Raw genomic sequence first — 24,110 nt, 5'->3', positions numbered from 1 at the left:
TCTGAATCCCCAGTACCCTGGGTTCTCTGTCTTTCCCTGCTAACTCCCCAAGATCCCCATAGCCTTCCCAAAGAGATCTCTGAATCCACTCCCTGCTGATTCCTCAAAAACCCCACAGCCTCTGCTCTGGGTGGTCTGTCTCCTCCTGATGACTCCCCAAGACCCCCAAAGGCTCTCTCCCAGGGTTTCTGTGTCTACCCCCCACTGACTTCATAGAACCTCTATAGCATCCCTCTGTGCCAGGTCTCTGGGTCTCCCTCAGGCTGACTCCCCAGACCCCACAATCTCCCCCCCAAGATTCTCTGGGTCTACCCTATGCACAGCTCCTATGGCTCCTTTCATCCTCCTCTTGTTCAAAGGTCTCTTGTCTCCCCTCTGTTGATGTCCCATAACCTCTTGAAACAGAGGTCTCTACATCTCTCTCCTCACTTGGTCTTGCCCAGGTGTCTCAGTATCTACCCCCTACTATCTCTCCAGAACCCCACAACCTCTGCACCTGGGGAACCTACCCCCTCTTAATTCTCCAAGAACCCGACAACCCCACCCAGCCCAGAGGTCTCTGTCTCCCTTCTGCTCTCCTTATGAAGCTAGATGGAGTAGTAGATAGAACACTGGACCTGGAGATAAGAAGACCTGAGTTCAAATCCTGCCTCAGACCCTTACTAGTTGTGTGATCCTGAGCAAGTTATTTAACCTCTGTCTGCCTCAGTTTACTCATCTGCAAGGAAATGAAGATAATAATAGCACCTATCTGTCAGGGTTGTTGTAAGAATCAAATCAGCTAATATTTGTAAAGTGCTTAGCACAGCGCCTGGCACAAGCCCCTCCCCAGTGTGTCTGTTGTCTCCCCAAGACTCTCCTCCAGTCACGTCTTTATCTCTTTTCCAACTCCCCAGTACCTTCACAACTTTCCCCTGACAAAGGAGTCCGTCAGACTGACTCCCTAAGACTCACAATTTCCCTCACAATCTGTGCCTACCTCCTACAGCCCCTACACTGCAACCTTGTGCAGGGGCTTCCCTCTGCTGACTCCCAAAGTCCCCTGCTCAGAGCTCTCTTTAGCTCCCCCACTATTTACTTGCCAAGACCCCCACAGTCCCTCCCTCAGTCTCTTGTTTCTCTCCCCTGCTGACTTCCCAGAACACACACAGCCTTTCCCCAAGCAGGGCTCCATTGTCTTCTGTACACTGACTCCTTGAAATACCCATAACCTCCCCCAGTGGGTCTCTGTTTGCCTCCCCAAGACTCTCACAAGCTCCCATAACTAGGTATCTCAGGTCTCTCCTTGCCCTAAGAATCCTGTGTCCAGAGGTCTACCTCCTCACTGCTTTTCCAAGATGTCCCCACATCCCTCCCCTGCAACAGTCTGTATCTAATCCTCGCTATCATTTTAAGACCCTCACAATTGCCCCTGGCCCAGGATTCTCTCTGTCTCCCCAGCTGCTTGACTCACCAAGATGCTCTCAAGCCTCCCCCTCAAGGAGTCTCTGTATCCACCTCCCTGAGGAGCCCCTGACCTGCCACCATTGCCTCTCCTTGATCAGGAATCTCCTCAAGATGCCAACAAGTTCTCCTCAAGTCGTCTCCGTAGCTACCCCCTGCTGAGCGACTATCACCCTCACATCCTCTCTGTTTTGGGTCTCTATCATTCTTCCCTGACTCCCTAAGAACCCTCCCACTTTCTCCAAGGCATCTCTTAAGCACCTATGACCCCATAATCCTCTCCCTGTTTTGAGATCTCTGTAACTCATTCCTCCTGAGGTCCCAAGACTACTACCAAAACCCTCTTCCCAGGAGACTAGGTATCTGCCCCTCTGCTGAGCAACTATGACCCCGTCTACTCTTCCTTTTCGTGGTTCTCTGTAACATTCCCTTTCTGTCTACACAAGAGCCCCACAATCTCTCCCCAAAGAGTCTCTGTACCTTTGAGCACCTGCAAAGCCCATATCTTCTCCCCGTCGGGGTCTCTGTAACTCTCCCCAACTAACCGAGAACCCCAGAACTTCCAGCAAGGAAGCTCTTTACCTGCCCCCATGCTAACCCCAACATCCAACCCACATTAGTCCCCCTGCTGAGCACATAGGATACTGTCCTGTATCCTCTCCTTGTTGAGGGGGTCTCTGGAACTTTCTTCTCTTCACTCACCAAGGTACCCAACAAGCTACCTACAGTCTGCCTACTGACCCCACTGAGGAGTCGCTATGACCCCCCCCCCAAATTCTCCCCTTGGGAAGAGGTCTGTCGGTCCTCCCTTAAGAACCCCAAACATCCCCCACAAGGAGGCTCTGCATCTGCCCCCTGCTGGGCACCGGTGGCAATCTTATCCTCTGTTACAATGCTCTTTGCAACGCCTCCCTGCAGAATTCCAAAGTACCCACAGCCCCCCGCCAAAGGAGTCTCCATATCTGATGCCTGTTGAATGCCTACACCCCCCCCATATTCTTCTGACATTCAGGGGTCTCTCTAGTCCCTGTGACTCCCCAATAACTCTCACAACTTCTCCTCAAGCACTCTCTGTATCTACCCCCTGCTAAGCATCTCGTATATTATCTCCCTCTTCAGGAGTCTCTGTAAGTCTGACCTCCTGACTCCCCAAGACTCTCAAAAACCTGCCTCCTGGAGACTTTGTAATGACCCCCTCATTAAGCCCCTATGACTCCCATGTCTTCCATCCCCCTGCCTAGTCTCTGTGTCTCCCCTGTTGGTACCCTAAGATCTCCCAGGATTCAGAGGTCTCTGTAAGTCTACCCTCCTGACCTCTCAAACTCTAAACAACTACTCTCAGGAGTCTCTGGCTCCCCAAGAATCCCATAGCCTTCCCTCTCAAGTCTGTATCTATTTCTTGTTGAATAGTCAGACTATCCTAGATGCTCTCCTTGCACAGAGGTCTTTGGAACTCCCCTCTCCTGACTCCCCAAGGCCCTCAAAAACCTCCCTCCATGAGTCTCTGTATGTACGCCTTGCTAACACCCTATGGACATATACAGGGGTCACTGTAACTCCCCCTGTGACTAACCAAAACCCCCACAATCTCCATCAAGCAGTCTGTATCTAACCCCTGCTGACTCCCATGTGATCTCTCCTTTTCATGGATCTTTGTAACCCTCCCCTCTTGAATTACCAAGAGCCTCATAACCTCTCCCCAAAGAGCCTGCATCTACTCTTTGCTGAGTCCCTATGACCCCAGTATCCTCCCCATGTTCACAAGTTTTGGTGGCTTTCCCCTCTGGACTCCAAAAGAATCATGAAACTTCCTATACACATACATCACTCTATACACTGCTGAGTATCTAAAACCCATCACATCCTCTCCTTGTTCGGACTTCTACGTAACTTCCCCCTCCTTACCAAGACACTCAGCAACCTACCTATAAGAGTCTATCAACTGACCCTACTACAGAGCCCTTATGACCTCCTGAATCCTTTGTTAAGGGGGTTCTGTAACTCCTCTCTCCTTTTTCAGGTTAACTTTTTTAAGTTTTAAGTCCCAAATTCCCTTCCTCCACCCCGCCCCACCCATTGAGAAGGCAAGAAATGCGTTACCCATTATACATGTGAAGTCATGTACACATACTTCCACATTACCTATGTTGAAGGGCTGGGGTGGGAGAGTAGGGAATAAAAATAAAGAAAGTGAAGAAAGTATACTTCAGTCTGCACTGAGTCCATCAGTTCTCTCTCTGGAGATCGACAGCATTTTGCATTATGAGTTCTCTGGAGCTGTGGAGGATCATTGTCTTGATCAAAGTAGCTAAGGCTCACAGTTCATTATCATTATAACATTGCTGTGACTGGGTACAATGTTCTCCTGGTTCTGTTCACTTTGTATCAGTTCATGTAAGTCTTCCCAGGATTTTCTGAAACCACCCCCCCCCATCATTTTTTATCACACAATAGTATTCCCCAACAATCATATACCACAACTTGTTCAGTCATTGCCCAACTGATGGCCATCCCCTCAGCATCCAACTCTTTGCCACCACAAAAAAGAGCTGCTATAAATATTCTCATACATATGGTTCCTTGTCCTTTTTTCTTTGATCTCTCTGGGGTATAGACCTTGTAGCAGCATAATTGTGTCAAAGGGTATGCATAGTTATATGGTCTCTGTAACTACCCCCTGCTGAGCAAATAGGAGCCCCATATCTTCTCCCTATTCCCCTGCAACTCTCTGTAATTCTGCCTTCAAGACTCCCCAGTAACCCCACAACCTCCTCCAGAGGAGTAACTGTATATACCCTGAGCCCCACCACCACCATAGCATTTTCCTGTTCAGGAGTCTCATCAACTCCTCTCTCTTGATTCTCAAAGAGGCTCAAAATCTCACCCCAAAGAGTCACTTCATCTACTCATTGCGGAGCACCTAACACCCCCAATATCCTGCCCCTGTTCACAGGTCTCTGTGTCTTCCCCCTCCTGACTCCCCAAGAATCCTACAGACTTCCCCTTTAATATGTGTATCTACCCCTAAATGAATCCCAATGATCTGCCCCTACGTTCTCCCACCATTCAGGGGTCTGAGTGTCTTCCACATCCTATCAGTTCAAGAATCCGACAACCTTCCCCATATCTACCCTGTGCAGAGCAACTAGGATCCCCATGTCCTCTCCTTGTTCAAGGGTCTCTATAACTACGGCCTCCTACTCTCAAAGTGGGGACTTCCCTACTGGGCTTCTAGGAATCGCCTCTCTTCTCCCTGTACAAGGGACTCTAACTGCCCCCCCATGACTCCCCAATAATCCTACAACTTTCCACCAAAGAAGTAACTGTGTATACCCCCTGCTGAGGTGTACTTTCCCCCCTCCCCACGCCCACCCCCACCACACACATATCATATCATCACCCTGTTCAGGAGTCTCTGTAACTTCCCAAGATCCTCAAAAACATTCCCCTAACAGACTCTGTACCCAGCCTCTGCTGAGCACCTGTGACGCCCCCCCCCCCCCATATCCTCCCAGTGTTCAGTGGTCACAATGGCCTCCCCCTCTTGGCATCGTAAGGATTCTACAACTCTTTCTTCTACCCATGAGTCACTGTCTTTATCCTCTGCTGGGCCACAATGACTTCCTCCTATATTCTTGCCCTGTTCAGGAGTCTCTATAACCCCACACTCCTGCTCCCCAACAAAATTATAACCTGTAACCAAAGAGTCTCTATATCTACCTGCGCTGAGCACCTGGGACCCTTAGATAGTCTCCCTACTCAGGCATCTCTTTAACTTTCCTTTCCTGACTCCTCAATACCCTCAAAACAATCCCCCCTCCAGGAGTCTCTTTATTTACCTTTCTAATGAGCCCCTATGGCCTGCCCCCATATTTTCCCCATGCTTATGGGTCTCTAACTCTCCACTCCTGACTCCCAAGAACCTCACAACTTTTCCCCAGGAGTCTCTGCATCCACCTCCTATTGAGCACCTATAATTCCCATATCTTCTTCCTGTTCAAAGGTCTCTGTAATTCTCCCCTTCTGACTCCCCAAGATACCCCAAAACCTCTCCCAGGAGTCTGCTTTAACCTCCTTACTGAGTACCTGCAGGCCCCTATGTTTCCCCCTCTATAAGGGTCTCTGTAACTCCTCCTTCTTGATTCCCCAAGAACTCCACAGTCTCTCCCCAAGGAGTCTCGGCATCTGCCCTTCTACTGAGCACGTAGAACCGCTATATCCTCGCCTTGTCCTCTATGAACTCCCCAAGAATCTCATAGCCGTTCCCCACAAGTCTCTCCCCAACGAACAACTACAATCTCCATGTCCTTGTTCTATTCAGGAATCTAAAATTTCCCCCTCCTGACTCCCCAAGGCTTGAAAAGCTCCCTCTACGAGTTTCTGGATCCACCCCCTGCTGAGTCCCCATGACATGTCCTATGACCTCTAGTTGGTCTCAGATCTCTCTAATTGCCTTCTAATGGCTCATCAAGAATCCCACACACCCCTGGGGGGGGGGGGGGTGTACAAGTATTATTTCCTAATCCTCTCTCTCTTTGGAGGTTCCTATAATTATCCTTTTACTTTGAAAGAAACCCGAAACCTCCCCTCAAAACAGTATATGTCTACCCCCTACTGAGCCCCTGTGACTCACACTTGACTTTCCTCACTGAGACCTCTCTGGAATTTGCCTCTTGATCCCCAAGAAACCTAAAAACCTGCCCCCAAAATGTACCTGAATATACACCTTACTGACCATCTACCATCCCCATATCTACTCCTTGTTCAGGGGTCGCTGTAATCCCCCTCTTTGATCCCTATTCCAGACTCGTCTGATAACCTCCCTCCAGGAGTCTCTGTGTCTACCCCCTGCTGAACCCCTAACACCTCCATATCATTTCCCTGTTAGGAGTCTATCTCCCGGCTTCCTGATACCCTAAGACCCCTCAAAAACCTACACCAAAAATATCTGTAGTTACCCCCTGCTCTGCAGCAGCTAAGTCTCCCCTCATATCCTTGTCCTGTTCAGGGATCTCTATGACAGCTCACTCTCGCTCCTCAATAAACCCACAATCAAGGAACCTCAGTATGTAACTCGTGATACCCAGATCCTCCTACTATTAAGGGATCTCTGTAACTTGCCCCTCCAGACACCGCAAGAACCCAAAACCTTCCCCCAAATGACACCCACATAGTCTCACTCTGTTCATGGGGCTAACCGTAACCATACTCCTGACTCCCCAAGAGGCTCACAACCTTCCCAAGGAGTCTCTGTATATACCCCCCCAACTGCCCCACACTGAGCACCCATGACTACCATATCCTTCTTGTGCTCATGGGGTCTCAGATGCTTCCATCTCTTAACTCCCCAAGATTTCCACAACCCCCCCCCACCTCTGCTGAGCATTTATGCCCTCCCATAGCCTCTCTCTGTTTGAGTTCATTTTAATCTCCCCACCTGAGATTTCAAAGAAACCAACACTCCCCAAAAGAGTATCAGTATCTAGCCCATGCTGACCACCAATGACTGCCCCTCCATGGGCTTCCCCCATTCAAGGGTCTCTATAACACCCCACTCATGACTCCCCAACCTCTCCTCAAGGCATCTCTGGATCCACCCCCTGATGAGCAACTACGACCCCCCCCCCCCCCACATCATCTCTCTTTGGAGCTAGCTGTAAAAACTTTCCTCACTCCCCAACACTATCAAACACCTCTCTGCAGGAGACTTTGTGATGACCCCCCTGTTGAGCCCCGATGTCCCCCAAACTCTAACTCCAAAAGAACCCTGAAACCCCTCTTTGTAGTTATCCCCTGCTGAAAAACAACTACCCCCATTTCCTCTCCCTGCTCAGAGTTCTAACTACTCACTCTGTAAGACTCTAAAATGCACCCCCCAGGAAACTGTATCTACTCCCTTCTGAACACTTATGACCTACTCCCATACCCTCTCCCTGCTTAGCGTTCTCTCTAATTGCTCCCTGCTGCCTCTCCAAAACCCCACAAACTTTCTCCAAATATCTCTCTCTACACCTTGCTGAACACCTACAAACCCCTTCTCCCTGTTCGGTAACCCTCCCTTCCTGACTCCCCTAAACTTCCAAACCCCTCCCCCAAGGGGGGGGTCTCCATCTACCCCCTGCTAAGACCCTATGAGCCCCATGTTTGGCCAGCGCTAAGGTCACTATAACTACCCCCTGGATTCTCCATGAGCCCCACAAGCACTCCAAAGGCATCTGTAAATAACCCCTGCTGAGGATTTATGATGCCCATGTTCTCTCCTTGTTCAAGGGTTTCTGTAACCCTCCCCACCTCACTTTCCAAGGCCTCCACAGCCTCTCCCAGGAGTCTCTGCGTCTACCTGCTGAAACCCTTTGGTCCCCCATGTCATTCCCCTGTTCATGGGCCACTGGAACTCCCCCTCTGATTCTCCGAGAAGCCCACAACTCCCCCCCAAAGATTCTCCGTATCTATCCCCTGCTGAAAGCCTACAACCCCCATATCCTCCACTGGGGGTCACAGTGGCTTTCCCCTTTTGACTCCCCAAGAATCCCACAAATCCCCTCATATGCTTCTGTATTTATACACTGCTGAACACCTCTGACCCCCCAGAACCTCTTCTTTCTCATAGGTCTCTGTAATTCCCCACTCCTGACTCACCAAGAACCCCATAATCTCCCCCCAAGGAGTCTCTGTATCTACCTGAATATCTAGAGCACCTCCTACATCCTCTCCTTGTTCAGGGGTCTCAGACTTCCCCTCCTCACTCAACGAGACACCAACAACCTACCTACAGTCTATTAACCCCACTGAGGAAGTCCTATGAACTCCCAAACCCTCTCCTTAAGAGGTCTCTGTAATTCTTTCTTTTTGACACCACAAGAACCTCAAACTTACCACCAAAGGGTGATCTGTATCTACTCCCTGCTGAGTACCTATGCCCCCCAGATGCTACCCCTGTTCAGAGATCTCTGTGTTTTCTCCCTTGCTGACTCAAGAATCCCACAAATTCCCCCTAAGGAGTCTAATAACTACTCCCTGCTGAGCACTTTCAGTCCCCTATAAACTCTCCCTGTTCTGAGTCTCTGCAATTCCCCACTCACACTTCCCAAGAACCCTACAATTTCCCCCCAAGGAGGCTCTCTATCTACCTCTTGCCAAGAGTGCCTTTGATCACCACACAAAGATCTCTCTAAATCCCCTCTTAATTCCCAAGCAATCCCGCAACCTCTCCCTAAATATCTCTATATACCCCCTGCTGAGCCTCTATGACCTCCCCCCGCCAAAAATCCTCTTCCTCTTCAGGGGTCTCTGTAACTCCCCGCTCCTTACTCACCAGGATATCCAATAACCTACCTACACGAGTCTACTGACCCACTGCTCAGCCCCTGAGATTACCAAATTCTCCACTTAAGGGGTCTCTCTAACTCCTCTCCGTGATACTTCAAGAACCCCAAACTTCCCCACCAAGGAGAAGTTAGATCTACCCTTTGCTGAGCCCCATGATACCCCCATATCCTCATTCCTTTCAGGGGGCTGTGTCCTCCCCCTCCTGATGCCCCAAGAACACCACAAGCTCCCTCCAAGAGTCTCTGTATCTACTCATTGCTGAACAACCACAATCCCCATATTCTCTCCCTCATCAGGAAACACTGTGTGGTCCCACTCCTGATTCCCCCACAAGATTCTCTCTACTCCATATCCTATTCCTATTAGGGTTCTCTGTAACTCCCTCATTCTGACCCCCCAAGACCTGCAAATGTATCCCCCAGGTGTCTCTGGGTCTATCCCCTACTTAACCCTGTCATTCCCAGATCCTCCCCCTGTTCAGGCCTCTCTGTCTTTTCTCTCTCCTGACTGCCCCCCTAAATTCCACAACTTCCTTTCAAGGAGTCTCTTGTATACACAGTACTGCCTCCCCCACAACTTCTCTCCGAGGACTAACATGAGCCTCTATGATACCCCATTTCTTCACTCTGTGTGTTCCCCATCCCGACTCCCCAAGACCGCCACAATCCCCCAACAATGTCTGAGCAACAATGACTGCCATATCCCCTCACTGTTCAGAGGATTTTGCATCATCCCGCTCTTGACTCCCCAAGAATCACATAGCCTTCCACCACGACTCTCTGTCTCTAGTCCATGCTGACCAACTGTGACCCCCGTATCCTCTCCCTATTCAGGGTTATCTAAAACTTTCCCCTTCTGATTCCCTAAGACCCCAAAAAACTTCCCTAGCAGTATGTATCTACATCCCCTCCTGCACTGAGTTCCTATGACTTGCCCCCATACCCTCTCCTGTTGAAGGGTCTCTGGGCCTCACAGGCCTCCGACAATGCCCCTCATCAATCCATAAGAACCCTACAACCACATGCAGTGGAGCCTCTCTATTTCCACCCGCCTGTGCTCAGCACCTATGATTCTCATTCCCACATCCTCTCTCTCTTCTGGGGTCTTTGTAACGCCCCCTATGAATCCCAAAGAAGTCTCAGTATCTGACCTCTGCCGACCACCTTTACTCCTCAATACGCTTCCCCAGTTCAGCAATCTCTGGAGTCACTTTTCTGACTCCTCCAAACCCTACAATGTCTCCCCAAGGAGCTGTATCTATCCCCTGCTGAGCAAGTCTGACCCTTATATCATCTTTCTCTTCAGGGGTCCCTGGAAGTCTCCCCTCCTGATTCCCTAAGACTCTCAAAAACAACCCCCAGGAGCCTCTGCAATGATCACCCTGTCGAGCTCCTATGACCCCTTACATCTTTCCCCTATTCAAAGCTCTCTGTAGCTTTCACTCCAGTTCTCTAAGAATTGGGGAATCCAATGGAATGTCAGCATTTACCCCCTACTGAGTACCTACAACCCTCGTGTCCTCTATTGCTCAGGAATCCCTGCATCTTCTCCCTCCTGGCTCCCCAGAAATCCCACAGCCTTCCTGCACAAGTCTCTGCTCAACCCCATATCTTCTCTCCGTACAGAGATCTTTGGAGCTCCGCTCCCTTAACTCCCCAAGACTCTGAAAAATTGTCCCCCAGGAATCTCCATACATACCCCCTGCCGAGTCTCTATGGTTCCCTCATGTTGTCTATGGTCACTCCATGATCCATGGTAACTCCGCCACGACTAACCGAGAACCCCACAACCTCCCTCAAGGGATCCTTGCTGACTCCCATATTATCTCCCTTTTCATGGATCTCTGTAACCCCCCCTCTCCTGATTCCCAAGAACCCCACAGTCTCTCCCAAGGAGTTCCTATTTACCATCCCAATATCTTCACAGGTTTCAGTGGCTTCCTCCTTTGGACTCCACGAGAATTCCACAATGCTCCCCCTCCCGATACACACACACACACAGACACACACACAGACACACACACAGACACACACACAGACACACACACAGACACACACACAGACACACACACACACAGACACACACACAGACACACAGACACAGACACACACACACACACACACACACACACACACACACACACACACACACACACCCTCTATTTATCCACCGTTGAGCACCTAAGACTCTCATATCCTCTCCTTTCTCAGAATTCTCTGTAACTTCCCCCTCTCCACTCAATAAGACATTCAACAACCCACCTACAGGAATCTATTGACTGCATTAGAGAACTCCTGTTGTTCCCCTCACCTTGTTAAAAAAAAGTCCCTGTAATTTCCTTCTTTTGATACCACAAGAACTCCAAACTTCCCCACCAAAGAGGAGCAATATCTACCCCCATGACACCTCACTCTATTCTGAGAACTCCATGTTGTCCCCCTCCGGATTCCCTAAGAATCCTATAACCTTCCCCCATAAGTCTCTACCTCTACCCCTGCTGAGCAACTGTAAGCTCCATATGCTCTCCCTATAACTCCAGCCTCTTAGCACCCTAAGAACTCACAAATATCTCCTTCCAAAAAGTCTCCCCAAGTTCAGGGGTCTCATTAACATCCTCCTCCTGATTCCTGAAGAGGCCCAAAATCTCACCCCAAAAGAGTCTCTGTATCTACCCCCTGCTAAGCACTTAAGACCCCCATATCCTGCCCCTGTTCACATGTCTTCCCTCTCCTGACTCTCCAAAAATCTAACAGCCTTCTCCAATGAGTCTCTTTTTCTACCCCATGTTGAACCCTTATTAACAACCCCCTCTGTGATTCCCTGTTTTAGGGGTTTCTGTATCTCCCTCCTCCTGCCTCTCTAGAGCCCCCGAAAGCCTCCCCAAGGCATAGTGGTATATGGACCCTGCTGAGGCGCTACTATCACCTATACTCTTACCCTGTTCAGAGGTATCTCTAACCTCCCACTCCAGCTATAAAACCTACAACATGCAATCAAGGAGGTTTTGCATCACCTCTCTACTGAGTACTTATGACCCCTATATCCCCTCTCATTTCAGGGGTATCTGTAAGTCCTCCTCCCAAATTCCCAAGGTCTCCCCAAACCTCACCCCAGGAGACAAAGCATCAGTGACCCTGAGGAGTAATGCTGACCCCCTTTATGTCCTTTCCCCTTTTCATGAGTATCTATAACTCATCCCTCCTAAAGATACAAGAACTCCCAAACTCTCTCCAAGGAATCTCTGTCTCTACCCCCTGCTGAGCACCTATGACCACCATATCCTCTTCCTATTCAGAGTTCTCTGTTAACTCCCTCTTTCTGACTGGAAATCACTTCCCCCACGAGTCTCTGTAACTACCCTCTTCTGAGACCCCATGATACCCCATATTGTTCCCCTGTTCAGGCATTGCTGTGTCTCCACCCTGATGGTCCAAGGACCCTACAACTTCCCCAAAGAGTCTCTATACCTACCACCTGTTGAGAACATACAAACTCCATGTTCTCCCCTTCTCATAGGCCTGTCTTAATTACCCCTCCTAACTCTGCAAGAACCCCACAACTTCCCCTCAACAAGTCTGTGTATCAACCCCATCCTGAGCACCCAAAAGCACCTATATTCTCCAGTCAGGGGTCTCTTATAACTCTTCCTTCCTGACTCCCTATAAAAACCACAACATCCCCCAGGAGTCTCAGTTTCTACCACCTGCTGAGTACTTACGACCCTCATACCTTCTCTTTGTTCACAAGTCTTTGCAAATCTCCCCATTTGACCTCCCCAAGAACCCTAAAAAACTCCCTGCAGAAGTCTGTGTGTCTACCTTCTGATGAGCCCCCATAAGACCCCACCGTATCATTCTTCTATCTTCCCCCTCCTCACTCCCCAAGATCCCCCAAAATCTCCCCAAGGAATTTTGGTATCAAGTCCCTGCTGAACATCTATGACCTCTATAACTTCCTTCTGTTCAGGGATCTCTAACTTTTCCCTCTTGAATTCCCAAAATCTCCAAAATTCTCAGCCCAGGAGGTCATATATCTTCTCCCTTGCTGAGCAGCTCTGACCCCCTATGTCACCTCCCTTTTCATGGGTCTCATTAACAGGTAACGTGCCTCTCTTGACTCTCCCTAAGGCATCTTTGTACCCACCCCCTACTGAACAACCAAGAACCCCACAGCATCCCAGCGTTCAGTGGTCCCAGTGTCTTCCCCCTCTTCACATCCCAAGGAGTCTATAATGCCCACTCTCTCACATCACTGAGAGCATGCTACCCAGATATCCTCCTCTCTTTCAGGGGTCTCTGCAACTCCTCCCTCCTAACTGGGGAGTCATGCCATCCAAAAACCTACCTCTTCGAGTTTATGCATCTATCTCCATCTCCCCATAAAAATCTCCTTGTTCAGAGGTAACTACCTGCCAAAGAACCTTACCACTGATCCCATGGAGTCTCTGAATCTCATCCCTGCTGAGCACCTGTGACCTCCCCATATCCTTCTTCCTTTCATAGGTCTCTGTAACACACCCTTCCTGAATCTGCCAGGTCCTTACAACCTCTCCCCAAGGTCTCTCTTTTTCTACCCCCTAGTGAGTACCTAGTAACCTCATATCCTCTCTCTGTCCAGGGGGCTCAGCAACTTGCCAAGGCCCCCAAAATTCTCCCCTCAGAAGTTTCTGTCTCAGCCCTACCGTTGAGCACATAGGACCCCATATATCTTTCCTGTCCAGGGGTCTCTGTAACTTCTATCTTGTGACTCTCCAAGAACTCAACTTCTCCCCAAAAGAGTATCTCTACATATCCCCTGCTGAGCCCTAGGACTCCCACATGTCTCCTCTATATTCAGGTGTCTCTCTATCCCCCTGACTTCCCAAGACCCCCCCAAACCCTCTCCCCTGGTATCTCTGTACAAGCTCCACTGCTGGGAACCAACGATCCCCCCGTGTCCTCTCCCTCTTCAAGGGTCTGAGTCCCCCTGATGACCCCCCAAGAAGCCCACAACCTCTTCTCAAGGAGTGTCTGTACCCACCCCTGTGAACCTCATATCCTCTTGAGCAGTTATGAACCTCATATCCTCCCAGTGATCAGTGGTCACAATGGCTTCTCCTTTATATGCCAAGGATTCTAGAACTCCTCCCCCCACCCATAAGTCACCCATAAGTATTTACCACCTACTGCCCAGCTATCCTCTCCTTGTTCAGGGGTCTCCAGACTCCTCAAGACAACCAAAAACCTCACCCTAGGAATCTGCAGCTCACCCTTGCTGAGACCCTATGATCTCTTATATCATCCCCTGGTTCAGGGGTCACCATAACTACCCCCTCTAACTCTCTAAGAACCCGATAACCTCTCCCAAGAAGTCTCTACCCCCTGCTGAGCACCGATTAACACCGCGCCCCCCCCCCATATCCTCCCTGTGTCTTGGGGTCTCTATAATTCCCACTCCTCATTCCCCCAAAAAACCAAAAACCCCAAAGAATCTCAATATCTTCCCCCTGTTGAGCATCTATAACCCCCATATTTTCTCTATGTTCAGGGCTCTCTGTAACTCTCCCCACCTGACCCCCTCAGACCCTAAAACCTTCCCTCCAGGAGTCTCGGTATCTACAACTTGCTGAGTGTCTATGAATCCCATATCCTCCCAGGGTTCAGTGGTCATGATGGCTTCCACAACTCCTCCCTCTGAAAGGAGTCACTGTATTTATCACCTGATAGGCTCCTACCACCCATATATCCTTTCCTTCACTTGCCACTCCTGACTCCTCAAGGACCCTACAGTCTTCAAATAAATGATGTCTGTATTCTCTCTCTTTTGGGGTTCTTGTAACTCCCCCTTACATCCCCGCAAAGGAGCATCTGTGGCTATCCCCTGCTGAACCCCCATGATCCTTCCATATCTTTCCCCGGTTAGCCTCCTTGTTCCTTGTCCGTCCAGGAACCCGACAATCTTCCCCCAAGAAGTTTCTGAATGTAACCCTTGCTGAAAATCTGCAGTCCCCCATATCTATTTCCTTGTTCAGGGGTCTCTGTAATTCCCCCTCAACTCCCTAACAACCTCCTCACAGGAGTCTCTGTATCACCCCCTGCTGATCCCCTAGAGCCTTCTATTCAGGGGTGGGGAACCTGGGGTCTAGGTCAGCCGTTTGACTGAATCCAAACTTCACAGAACAGATCCCCTTAATAAAAGGCTTTGTTCTGTCAAACTTGGACTCAGTCAAAAGGCCATATCTGAGGACCTAGAAAGCCACATGTGGCCTCCAGGCCCCAGGTTTCCTACCCCTGAGTGATATTCTTCTGTATAGGATTCTCTGTATCATCTTCCTGCTGAATCTCTAAGACCCCCCCCCCCAAAACTTCCACCAAAGAATATTTGTATTTACCCCATGTACAGCTGGCTCTAGCCACTCATCACCTTGCCCTGTGGGGGTCTCTTTAACACCTCGCTATTGCTCCCTAACAAACTCACAACTTGCCACCAAGGAATCTCTATATCTAATCCTTACTCAACACCTTTGATACCCAAATCCTACTCTTGTTAAGGGGTCTCAGTAACCCCGACTCCAGACACCACAAGAATCCCAAACTTCTCCCCAAATGGATCTTTACACCCCACTGAGCTATGGGGCACCCCCATAATTCATTTTCTGTTCAGGGAGTTGACCGTAACCTTAACTCCCCCTCCACAGTGCCCAAGAAACTCCCAACCTTCCCCAAGGTCTCTGTACCTACTCCCCCCTATCCTGCTGAGCACCAATGACTCCCAACAATCCAACAACTCCCCCACCCCCACCATCCTCTCCTTGTTCAGAGTTCTCTATACCAAGATGCCCAATGATCTACCTCCAGGAGGCTCTGTATCTACCACACTGCAAAGCTCCTTGTATTGCCCCAAATCCTCTGTTTGTGTCAAGGAGTCTCTGTGTCTTCCTCCTCCTGACTCCCCAAGAATCTCACAGTCTTGAATTTCCATATCTACCCCCTTGCTGAACTCCTCTGCCCTGGTCCCCCATGCTCTCCCTTTCCATGAGTTCCTGTAATGCCCTCCTCCCAAGAACCCTTCAAACAGCCCTCCCCAAGTGTCCATATCTACCCCTGCTAGGCACCCAGGACCCCTATATGCTTTCCTTATTCAGGGCTCTCTGTAACTCTTCCCTCCTGATCGCCCAAAGAACATCTAAAACCTTTCCTCAGAAGTCTCTGTTTCAGCCCCCCTGCTGAGCACCTATGAGCCCTGCCCCCCCCACCTGCCCCATAATCCTCTCTGTCACTGTAACTCCCCACTTGTAAGTCATAAAGATACCCAACAACCTACCTCCAAGTATCTCTGTAACTACTCCACTAATGAGTCCATCATGCCCCAAATTTTCCCTGTTAAGGAGTTTCTGTACCCCCCTCCTGATATCCCAAGAATTTCAAACTTCAAATTTCAAATTTCAAATTTCACACACACACACACACACACACACACACACACACACACACACACACACACACACTTACCTCCTGCTGAGCCCTGTGATGCTCCCATATACTCTTCCTGTTCAGAGGTCTCTGTAACTTCCCTTTCCTAATTTTGCAAGACCCCCAAATTCTTACCTCCATGACTCTGTTGAACACCTATGACCTCTACATATCTTCCCCCTGTTTAGGGGGTTGTGTAAATTGCCCCTTCTGACTGCCCAAGAATCCTACAATCTCCTCCCAAGGCATATGTTTCTACCCTCTACTGAGCACCTAGGTCTCTCACATCCTCCCTCTATTCAGGGGGCTCTACTTCTTCCCCTTCCTTACTCCCCTCCACCTCCCTGCTGGGCCCCCATGATCTGTTCCATCCTCTTCTTGTTCACAGGTCTCTGTAACTGCCCTCTCCTGACTCCCCAGAAACCTCACAACCCCTCCCCAAGGAGTCTCTGTATCTACCCTTTGCTGAGTACCTACAACCCCCACATCCTCTCCCTTTTCAGGGAGTCTACCACACTGTAAAAGAAGTCTCTGTGTCTGTGTCTTCTCTGATGACTCCCCAATACCTCCCTATAGCCTTCCTTTGCTCAGAGATCTTCCCTCTGCTGACTTTTAAGATCCCTGTAGCCTCCTCTTGTTGTGATTCTCTGGGTCTCTGTGGCTCTGCCACAGGCTCTCCCTGGCTGGGTATCTCTGTATGCCCACCTCCTCCCTAGACCTCAACAGCCTCCCCCGAGATTCTGTGTACCCCCTAATGACTCCCCAAGACCCCCACAGCCCCTCCCATTAGACCTCTCTGTATCTCCTCCTTGTTGGTCTTCTAGGAACCCTGAGTTTCTCAGTCCACCACTGGGGTCTTGTCTCCTCTGAGCACATCCAGCACTCCCTCTGGCCGGTGTTCAAGGGTCTCTTTGGGATGGAGGCAGAAAGTAGACTGATGAGAACAGTGAACTGAAAGCTGGAAGACCATCCCTCACTACTCCCTCATAGCCATCCATGGTGGTACATCCCTCCCAGTCCTTAATCAACTCTACTTTCCATTTCCTTTTTACTCCATAGATCTCCAGGCTTATGTTTTATCGTCTGGCCCAGAAGCTGCAATTCTCTTGCTCCTCACTTCTGCCTGCAGGGCTCCACTCAAGAGCCATAAGATTCTTTCCTCCCAGTTACTCGTGAGCCCCTATCCCTTACCATCACTCTCTGTTTTATTTTGTATGCAGTCCATGCTAAGGAAAGCTAGGTGGCATAGTAGATAGAGTGTCAGTTCTAGCATCAGGAAGATCTGAGTTCAAATCCAAACTCAGACACTCACTTCCTGTGTGACCCTGTGCAAGTCACTTAACTCTCCCTCAGTTTCCTTAGCTGTCAAAAGAGCTGGAGAAGAAAATGGCAAACCACCCTAGTATCTCTGCCAAGAAAACCCCAAATGGGATCAAGAAAGATCTTTTTCGGCAGCTAGGTTGTGAAGTGCATAGAGTAATGGACTTGAAGTCAGGAAAACTCCTCTTCCTGAGTTCAAATCTGGCCTAAGACACTTAGCTATGTGACCCTGGGCAAGTTACTTCATCCTGTTTGGCTCAGTTTCTTCATCTGTAAAATGAGCTGGAGAAGGAAATGGCAAACCCCTCTGGTATCTTTGCCAAAAAAACCCCAAATAGGGTCATGAAGAGTTGGATACTACTGAAAATAAATGAACTACAACAATCCTATATTTATGTAACTGTAAACACGCTGCTTCAGCTTAATGAGGAGAGCTCTTAACCTTTTGTCTGTCCTGAACCCCTTGGGTAGTCTGGGGAAGCCTGGTGGACTCTTCCCCATTATCATGTCTTTAAATGCATCGAACATTATCCATGGGATTACAAAGGAAACCAATTATGTTAAAAGGCAATTATTGTAAATATCATAAAAGAAGATTCCTGGATCTTCTGAAATCTATCCACAGACCCTTTGGGGATCCATGGACTCCAGATTAAGACCCCCTGCCGTAATTAAGTGTAAACTCCTTGAAAGCAGGGTCTGTATTGCTTTTCTATTTGTATCTCCAATACCTACTACAATGCCTGTACTTAGTAGACACTTCAAAAAGAAAAACAAGGGAGGGATGTCAGAGGTCATCTAGTCCAGCCTCCTTTTACAGATGAAGAAATTGAGGCCCAGGGCAGAAGGCTAATTGATTTGCCCAAGGAGTATATGTTAGAGCTGGAATGAAATTGGATTAGATTCCACATCATTGGTTATTAGCCATGAAAGCAGTCATATAGCAGAGAAAAACTAAAAGGTGAAAAATGACACACCGTCCTGGTATTTTAAAGATAAATGAAAATTAATTACTTGGTAAGGGCTTTTTTTCTTTTTTAGAACATGGCAAAAATACTTTTATTGGATTAGATTTTAAGTAAAGGATCTTAAAAAAAAAAGTCCAATAATTCCTTTTTTGTAACACAGGGCCCCGTAATGACTCTACCAATGCATTATTTTTTACACCATACAAATATCCTTTTTTCAGAAGTGTGAGGGAAGGGAGCCAATATGGTACAGAGGAAAGAACCATGAATTTAGAATCAGAGGAGCTGGGCTTTAATGCCATCTCTGCCACTTACCATGTATATCACCTTGATCAAATTACCTAAATTCCAGGGCACTGTGCTAAGTCAGAACTAGGGATAAAAGAAAGCCAAAAACACAGACCCTGCTCACAAGGATCTCACATTCTATTGGAGGAGATAATATGCAAAACACTATGTACACAGAAGAGTGTATGTATGTGTATATGTATATGTATATAATATATATAGGTGTGCGTATACACACACACAGGTACATGTATACACACGTCTGTACATATATACACAAACGTACATGCATATATGTATGTGTGTGTATGCATATATGCATCGTATGTGTGTATGTGTATTGTAGAGAGAGAGAGAGAGAGAGAAAGAGCCTGGGAAAGGGGTAAGGACAGGCCCCCTCCAAAAGATGAGATCTGAGCTGAGTCTTGAAGGAAGCTAGGATTAAGAGGCAGAGAGGGGGAACTTTCCAGGTATGGGTGACAGGCAGTGAAGGGAGGAAGGAAGATGGAGTATTACTGTGTCTGAGGTACAGCAAGGAGATGAGTGCAGCTGTATCAAAGTCTAAGGATATTTAGCCTGGAGAACAGATGACTTGAGAAGAAGGATGACATCTTTGGCCAAGTGTTTGACAAGGGATTTCCCTTGTTTTGCCTGACGTGAGAGGCCTGAACTAGATAAAGGGTAGAAGTTCATGAGAGACAGATTTAACTGGTGGAGCTAGAAATTGGTCCAATTGTTTTGGAAAATAATTTGTAATTATTCAACCTATCTAGTAAAGAAATACTGACAGTCAGTTCTAGAATTTTAATACAAAAAAATTATCTTAACAGGCTACGTGGAGACAAAATTTATCAATCCAAAAAGTAGGCCTCCACAAATTTAAGAATTCCTTTATGGGATAGTGTCCAGCCTTCTAACCATCCTGGTCACTCATTTCTGAATGCAGTTCAGCTGATTAGTATCTTGCATAAGATGTAGTCCTCAGACTGAATACAATAATCCAGATTGGTCTAACCAGGACAGAGTAGCTAGAGCAGGATAATCACAGCCTGTTAAGATCTTTTGGGCTCACAATTCTGTTGTCAGACATCTTAGTTATCCCTCCTAGACTCCTATTATCTGCAGTTTTGATAAGTTTGCCACCTATATCTATCCCAAATTACTGATTCAAACATTGAACATCATAGGGCCAAGGACAGCTTTCTTGGGCATGCTTGTCACTTGATGTGATCTTGAAGATTTCATTTTTTTGTGTTAAAATTCTAGAAGTAACTGTCAGTATTTCTTTACTGGACAGGTTCAACATTCCAAATAAGTATAATCCTTTCACAAAAGGGTATCAGTGTTGCTTTTCAGATATTTTATCAATGGTTTACCTGAATAGAACAACCAAATGGGGGGTTTCTAAAATCACTTATGATTATCTTGACATTTGGTAACCACTAAAACCCTATTGATATGAGGTTCACAATGGACCAACAGAGCAATGATATGGCAATATATCAAATTAGCTTTGATAGATACCTAGGAATGTAGTTTGCCAGGTAAAATCAATACTTACCTTTGAAGCATTCTCAAGCCTCTATCACTAAGGGAGAGTTCAAAGTTTCTTCTTCAGGATCTCATCTTTGCAAGAAAATGTGGGGGAAAAAAATCAGCCAAACTCTGAAAGTTTCATAAACTTGTTTCTTTAAAAATTGGCCTTCTAAGATACTTCAATGTTTGAATCATCTGTTGATTTCAACAGCTTGGGTACAGAGCTCTGTACCTCTAGGTCTTAAGAGATGGCCTTTGAGAGTGTCTGTACTGAAAAATTTGTCAGCCTGCGGCCAATGTAATGGATGCGAAACATCATTAGACTGGTCCTCAGATGACAAATATCCAGTTCATCATTAGGCTGTTCCAGCTAGGTAGGGCCTGTGTGGGATGGAAACGACCCTCTTGATAAAATTGGAGTGTTGACCAAGGAGTAAAAAGGAAAGATAGTTATTCAGCTTTCTTGAGAAAGGGCACTCCTGCTTTCGCTCAAGATGGCAATAACCGAGGAGAGTGAGGGTGTGGCCTGCACAGCAGTTTATATAGACCCTGACTGTAATACGCCCACTCTAACCCCTTCCTCTTAGCCCATTGGCTGAGCCTTGAGGGTACAATCTATCCACGGAAAATCCATCCCAGCAACAAGGAGTAAGTATACAAGAGCAGTTTTTGGGAAAGGGGATAAGGGAGTAAGCAGCCTCTGTCAAGAACTGTCACATAGCACAAAAAAAGTTTTTACGAAAAACAAGACCTCTGTTGTTTAGTTTCTGGGGACACAGGGGGTCCCTGAGGGGTCTTCACTAAATACACCTGTTCCAGTCAGGCCTAGAAGATCTTGGGCTCTACTAGCATCCCTTTGAGATCCCAGGCTCACTCCTACACTACGTTGATTCACTGGAGTGAGCAGTAGGATCGGACAGGACAACAACCTCTCCATGGTAAGGATTTCTGGTGCTTTGGGATACCCAGAAATGCATTTCTCTGAAAATGAGTTGTTGGTGCTGGTGTTTTACAGTTGTGTCCTACGGTTCTTGGCAGCATTTGGGGTTTTTTTCAGAGCTGCTGGTTTGCCATTTCCTTCTCCAGCTCATTTGACAGAGGAGGAAACGGAGGCACACAGGTTGAAGTGACTCACTTGCTCAGGGTCAAAGAGCTAAGAATAAATGACATTCTTAAAAAGGATGATGGCTTCGGGGTACAGTATCAGACACTCACTTGGAAGTTAGAACTATTTTAGAAACCAATGCTTATCAACACAAAAGAAGTGACTAAAAACAGCTGGGCCGGATGAAGTTCCTTGAGAGACACCCAAGTGCCCAAAGCCTAAGGCCCACGGCGTTGTAAAGAACACACCAAACTCTCCTGCACCGCCCCTTCACCTCTGTTTCTGCAGAATGAGGGGGCTGGGCCGGAGGGCAGCCTCTGCCTCGCAGCCCTAGAGCGAAGAGCCCGTGAACCTCTGGCAGCCTCCCAGGGCCCTTTCTTCCTTCTGGTCTGAGGGAGGACGCTTGGGATCCGGGAGACCAGCAGGGGTTCGTCTGGGGGGGGTTCCCCATCCAAACCTTCTGACCCCTTGGGAAACAAGGGCAACTGGTCCAGGCGCTGGATGACTTTGGCTTTGTATTGTTCAGAAGGGGGGTCTTGCTTAGAACAAGCACACGAGTTTTTGCACTGGCCCCCTAAGGGAACCCCTCCCAATTCCTGACACCCACCAGTCCCAACCCTTCGTTTTTTTCCCCGCCCCCCCCCCGCCTTCCTCCTCATCTGGCCTCAGCCTTCCCCGCCCCTCCCCCCCACGTACCCACGTACGTACGTACGCGGACTCTCCCCATTGAGCTTGAGGGGAGGGGCTGCTTCCTCGCTGCCAGGCAACGTGTGTGTCTGGAACTCTCGTCCGGATTAAGAACGGTTGTCAAGGCAGCGAGCCGGCTCTGAAGTCCGGTCTCAGGGAGGGGAGGGAGCGGCGAGGAGACGGAGCGACCTGGGCGCCAGGGAAGGAGCACCAGGGGGCGGCCGAGGTCCGGAGAGGGGCGGGAAGGCGGCCACGGAGGCGGGGACACTGCGCCCTCCCCAGATCCCGCCCTAGGGAGCCATGGAGTTCTACCTGGGCGCCTGCAAGAAGGCTGCGGATGCCGCCGCCACCAAGACTGCCGCCAGCCACCTGGCGGGGGACAGCCAGCCGTGCGGCCAGGTGAGCGCCCGCCCCAGAACCCGCGGGGCCCGCCCACAGCTCGAGGCTCCGCCCCCAAGCCCAACCTGAGCCGCCCCCTGGCGTGCCCCGCCCACAGCTCGAGGCTCCGCCCCCAAGCCCAACCTGAGCCGCCCCCTGGCGTGCCCCGCCCACAGCTCGAGGCTCCGCCCCCAAGCCCAACCTGAGCCGCCCCCTGGCGTGCCCCGCCCACAGCTCGAGGCTCCGCCCCCAAGCCCAACCTGAGCCGCCCCCTGGCGTGCCCCGCCCACAGCTCGAGGCTCCGCCCCCAAGCCCAACCTGAGCCGCCCCCTGGCGTGCCCCGCCCACAGCTCGAGGCTCCGCCCCCAAGCCCAACCTGAGCCGCCCCCTGGCGTGCCCCGCCCACAGCTCGAGGCTCCGCCCCCAAGCCCAACCTGAGCCGCCCCCTGGCGTGCCCCGCCCACAGCTCGAGGCTCCGCCCCCAAGCCCAACCTGAGCCGCCCCCCAAACCCAGAAGGCCCACCCCAAATCTGGAGGCTCCGCCCGAAAGCCCAACCTGAGGGCCCCCAAGTTAAGGAGCCACCTCCATACCCCACAGGCCCTGCAGAAACCTCAAACCTCTGCCCCAAGGCCCAGCCTGAGGCCCCCCAACCAGAAGGGCTGCCCCCAACCTCCGCAGGCCCACCCCAAATCTCAAAGCTCTGCCCCAAAGCTCAACCTGAGATCCCCCCAAATTGATGGGCTACCCCCAAACCCCACAGGCCCTCCCCAAAACTCAAGGCTCTGCCCCAAGGCCCAGCCTGAGGCCCCCCCCCAACTAGAGCAGGTGCCCCCAAGCCCCGCAGGCCCTCCTCAAGCCTCAAAGTTCTACCCCAAAGTCCAACCTGAGGCCCCCTCAACCAGAGAAGCCCCCCCAAACACCATGGGGCTTCCCCAACCCTCAAAACTCTGCCCCAAAGCCCAACCTGAGGGGCCACCCTCATACCCCACAGGCCCTCCTCAAACCGCTGCCCCAATGCCCAATCCGAGGCCCACCCACCCACAGAGGCTGCCCCCAAATCCCATGGGCCCTCTGCAAACCTCGAGGCTCCACCCCAAAGCCCAACCTGAGACCCCCCCCAACCAGAGGGACTTCCCCCAAACCCCATAGACTCTCCCTTAAACTCAAAGCTCTGCCCCAAAGCCCAACCTGAGGGACCGCCTCAACACTGCATGGGCCCTCCCCAAACCTCAAGGCTCCAGGTCAAAGCCCAACCTGAGCCCCCCCACCTGAGGGGCAGCCCTATACCCCACAGGCCCTCCAGAAACCTCAAAGTTCTGCCACAAAGCTCAACCTCAGGGGCCACCTCCAAACCCTGAAGGTCTGCCCCACACCTCGAAGCTCTGCCTTAAAAACCGAAACCCCATGGGTTTCTCCCCAGACCTCAAAGTTCTGCCCCAAAGCCCAACCTGATGTCCCCCAACCTGAGGGGCCACCCCCAAATCCCTGAAGATCTGCCCCAAATCTCAAAGCTCTGCCTTAAAACCCAGCCTGAGGGGCTCTGCCTTAAAAACCCAAACCCTATGGGTTTCTCCCCACACCTCAAAGTTCTGCCCCAAAGCCCA

General features: G+C 49.8%; 1 protein-coding gene and 1 long non-coding RNA gene across 8 annotated transcripts in view; one reads left to right on the top strand and one right to left on the bottom strand.

Moving 5' to 3' along the window:
• Nucleotides 1-22,237, bottom strand: part of LOC140516960 (uncharacterized) — a 199,289-nt gene extending 177,052 nt beyond the window's left edge. For 3 of the 5 annotated variants that reach the window (XR_011971435.1, XR_011971433.1, XR_011971434.1), the window contains exon 1: nucleotides 17,016-20,344. This is a non-coding gene — a long non-coding RNA (uncharacterized lncRNA). The other 2 variants (XR_011971437.1, XR_011971436.1) reach the window with 2 other exon arrangements.
• Nucleotides 22,238-22,409: 172 nt separating this feature from the next.
• Nucleotides 22,410-24,110, top strand: part of LOC140516959 (fibrous sheath-interacting protein 2-like) — a 46,752-nt gene continuing 45,051 nt past the window's right edge. For all 3 annotated transcript variants that reach the window (XM_072627796.1, XM_072627797.1, XM_072627794.1), the window contains exon 1: nucleotides 22,410-22,526. In XM_072627796.1, coding sequence (XP_072483897.1) covers nucleotides 22,428-22,526 — 99 coding nt within the window. In that variant the 5' untranslated portion in view covers nucleotides 22,410-22,427. The remainder of the gene's footprint in view (nucleotides 22,527-24,110) is intronic.

The sequence above is a fragment of the Notamacropus eugenii genome (assembly GCF_028372415.1).
Source record: "Notamacropus eugenii isolate mMacEug1 chromosome Y unlocalized genomic scaffold, mMacEug1.pri_v2 SUPER_Y_unloc_1, whole genome shotgun sequence".
Taxonomy (NCBI): domain Eukaryota; kingdom Metazoa; phylum Chordata; class Mammalia; order Diprotodontia; family Macropodidae; genus Notamacropus; species Notamacropus eugenii.
The sequence above is the reverse complement of the archived record's forward strand: the minus strand, read 5'-3'. Positions and strand labels throughout refer to the sequence as shown.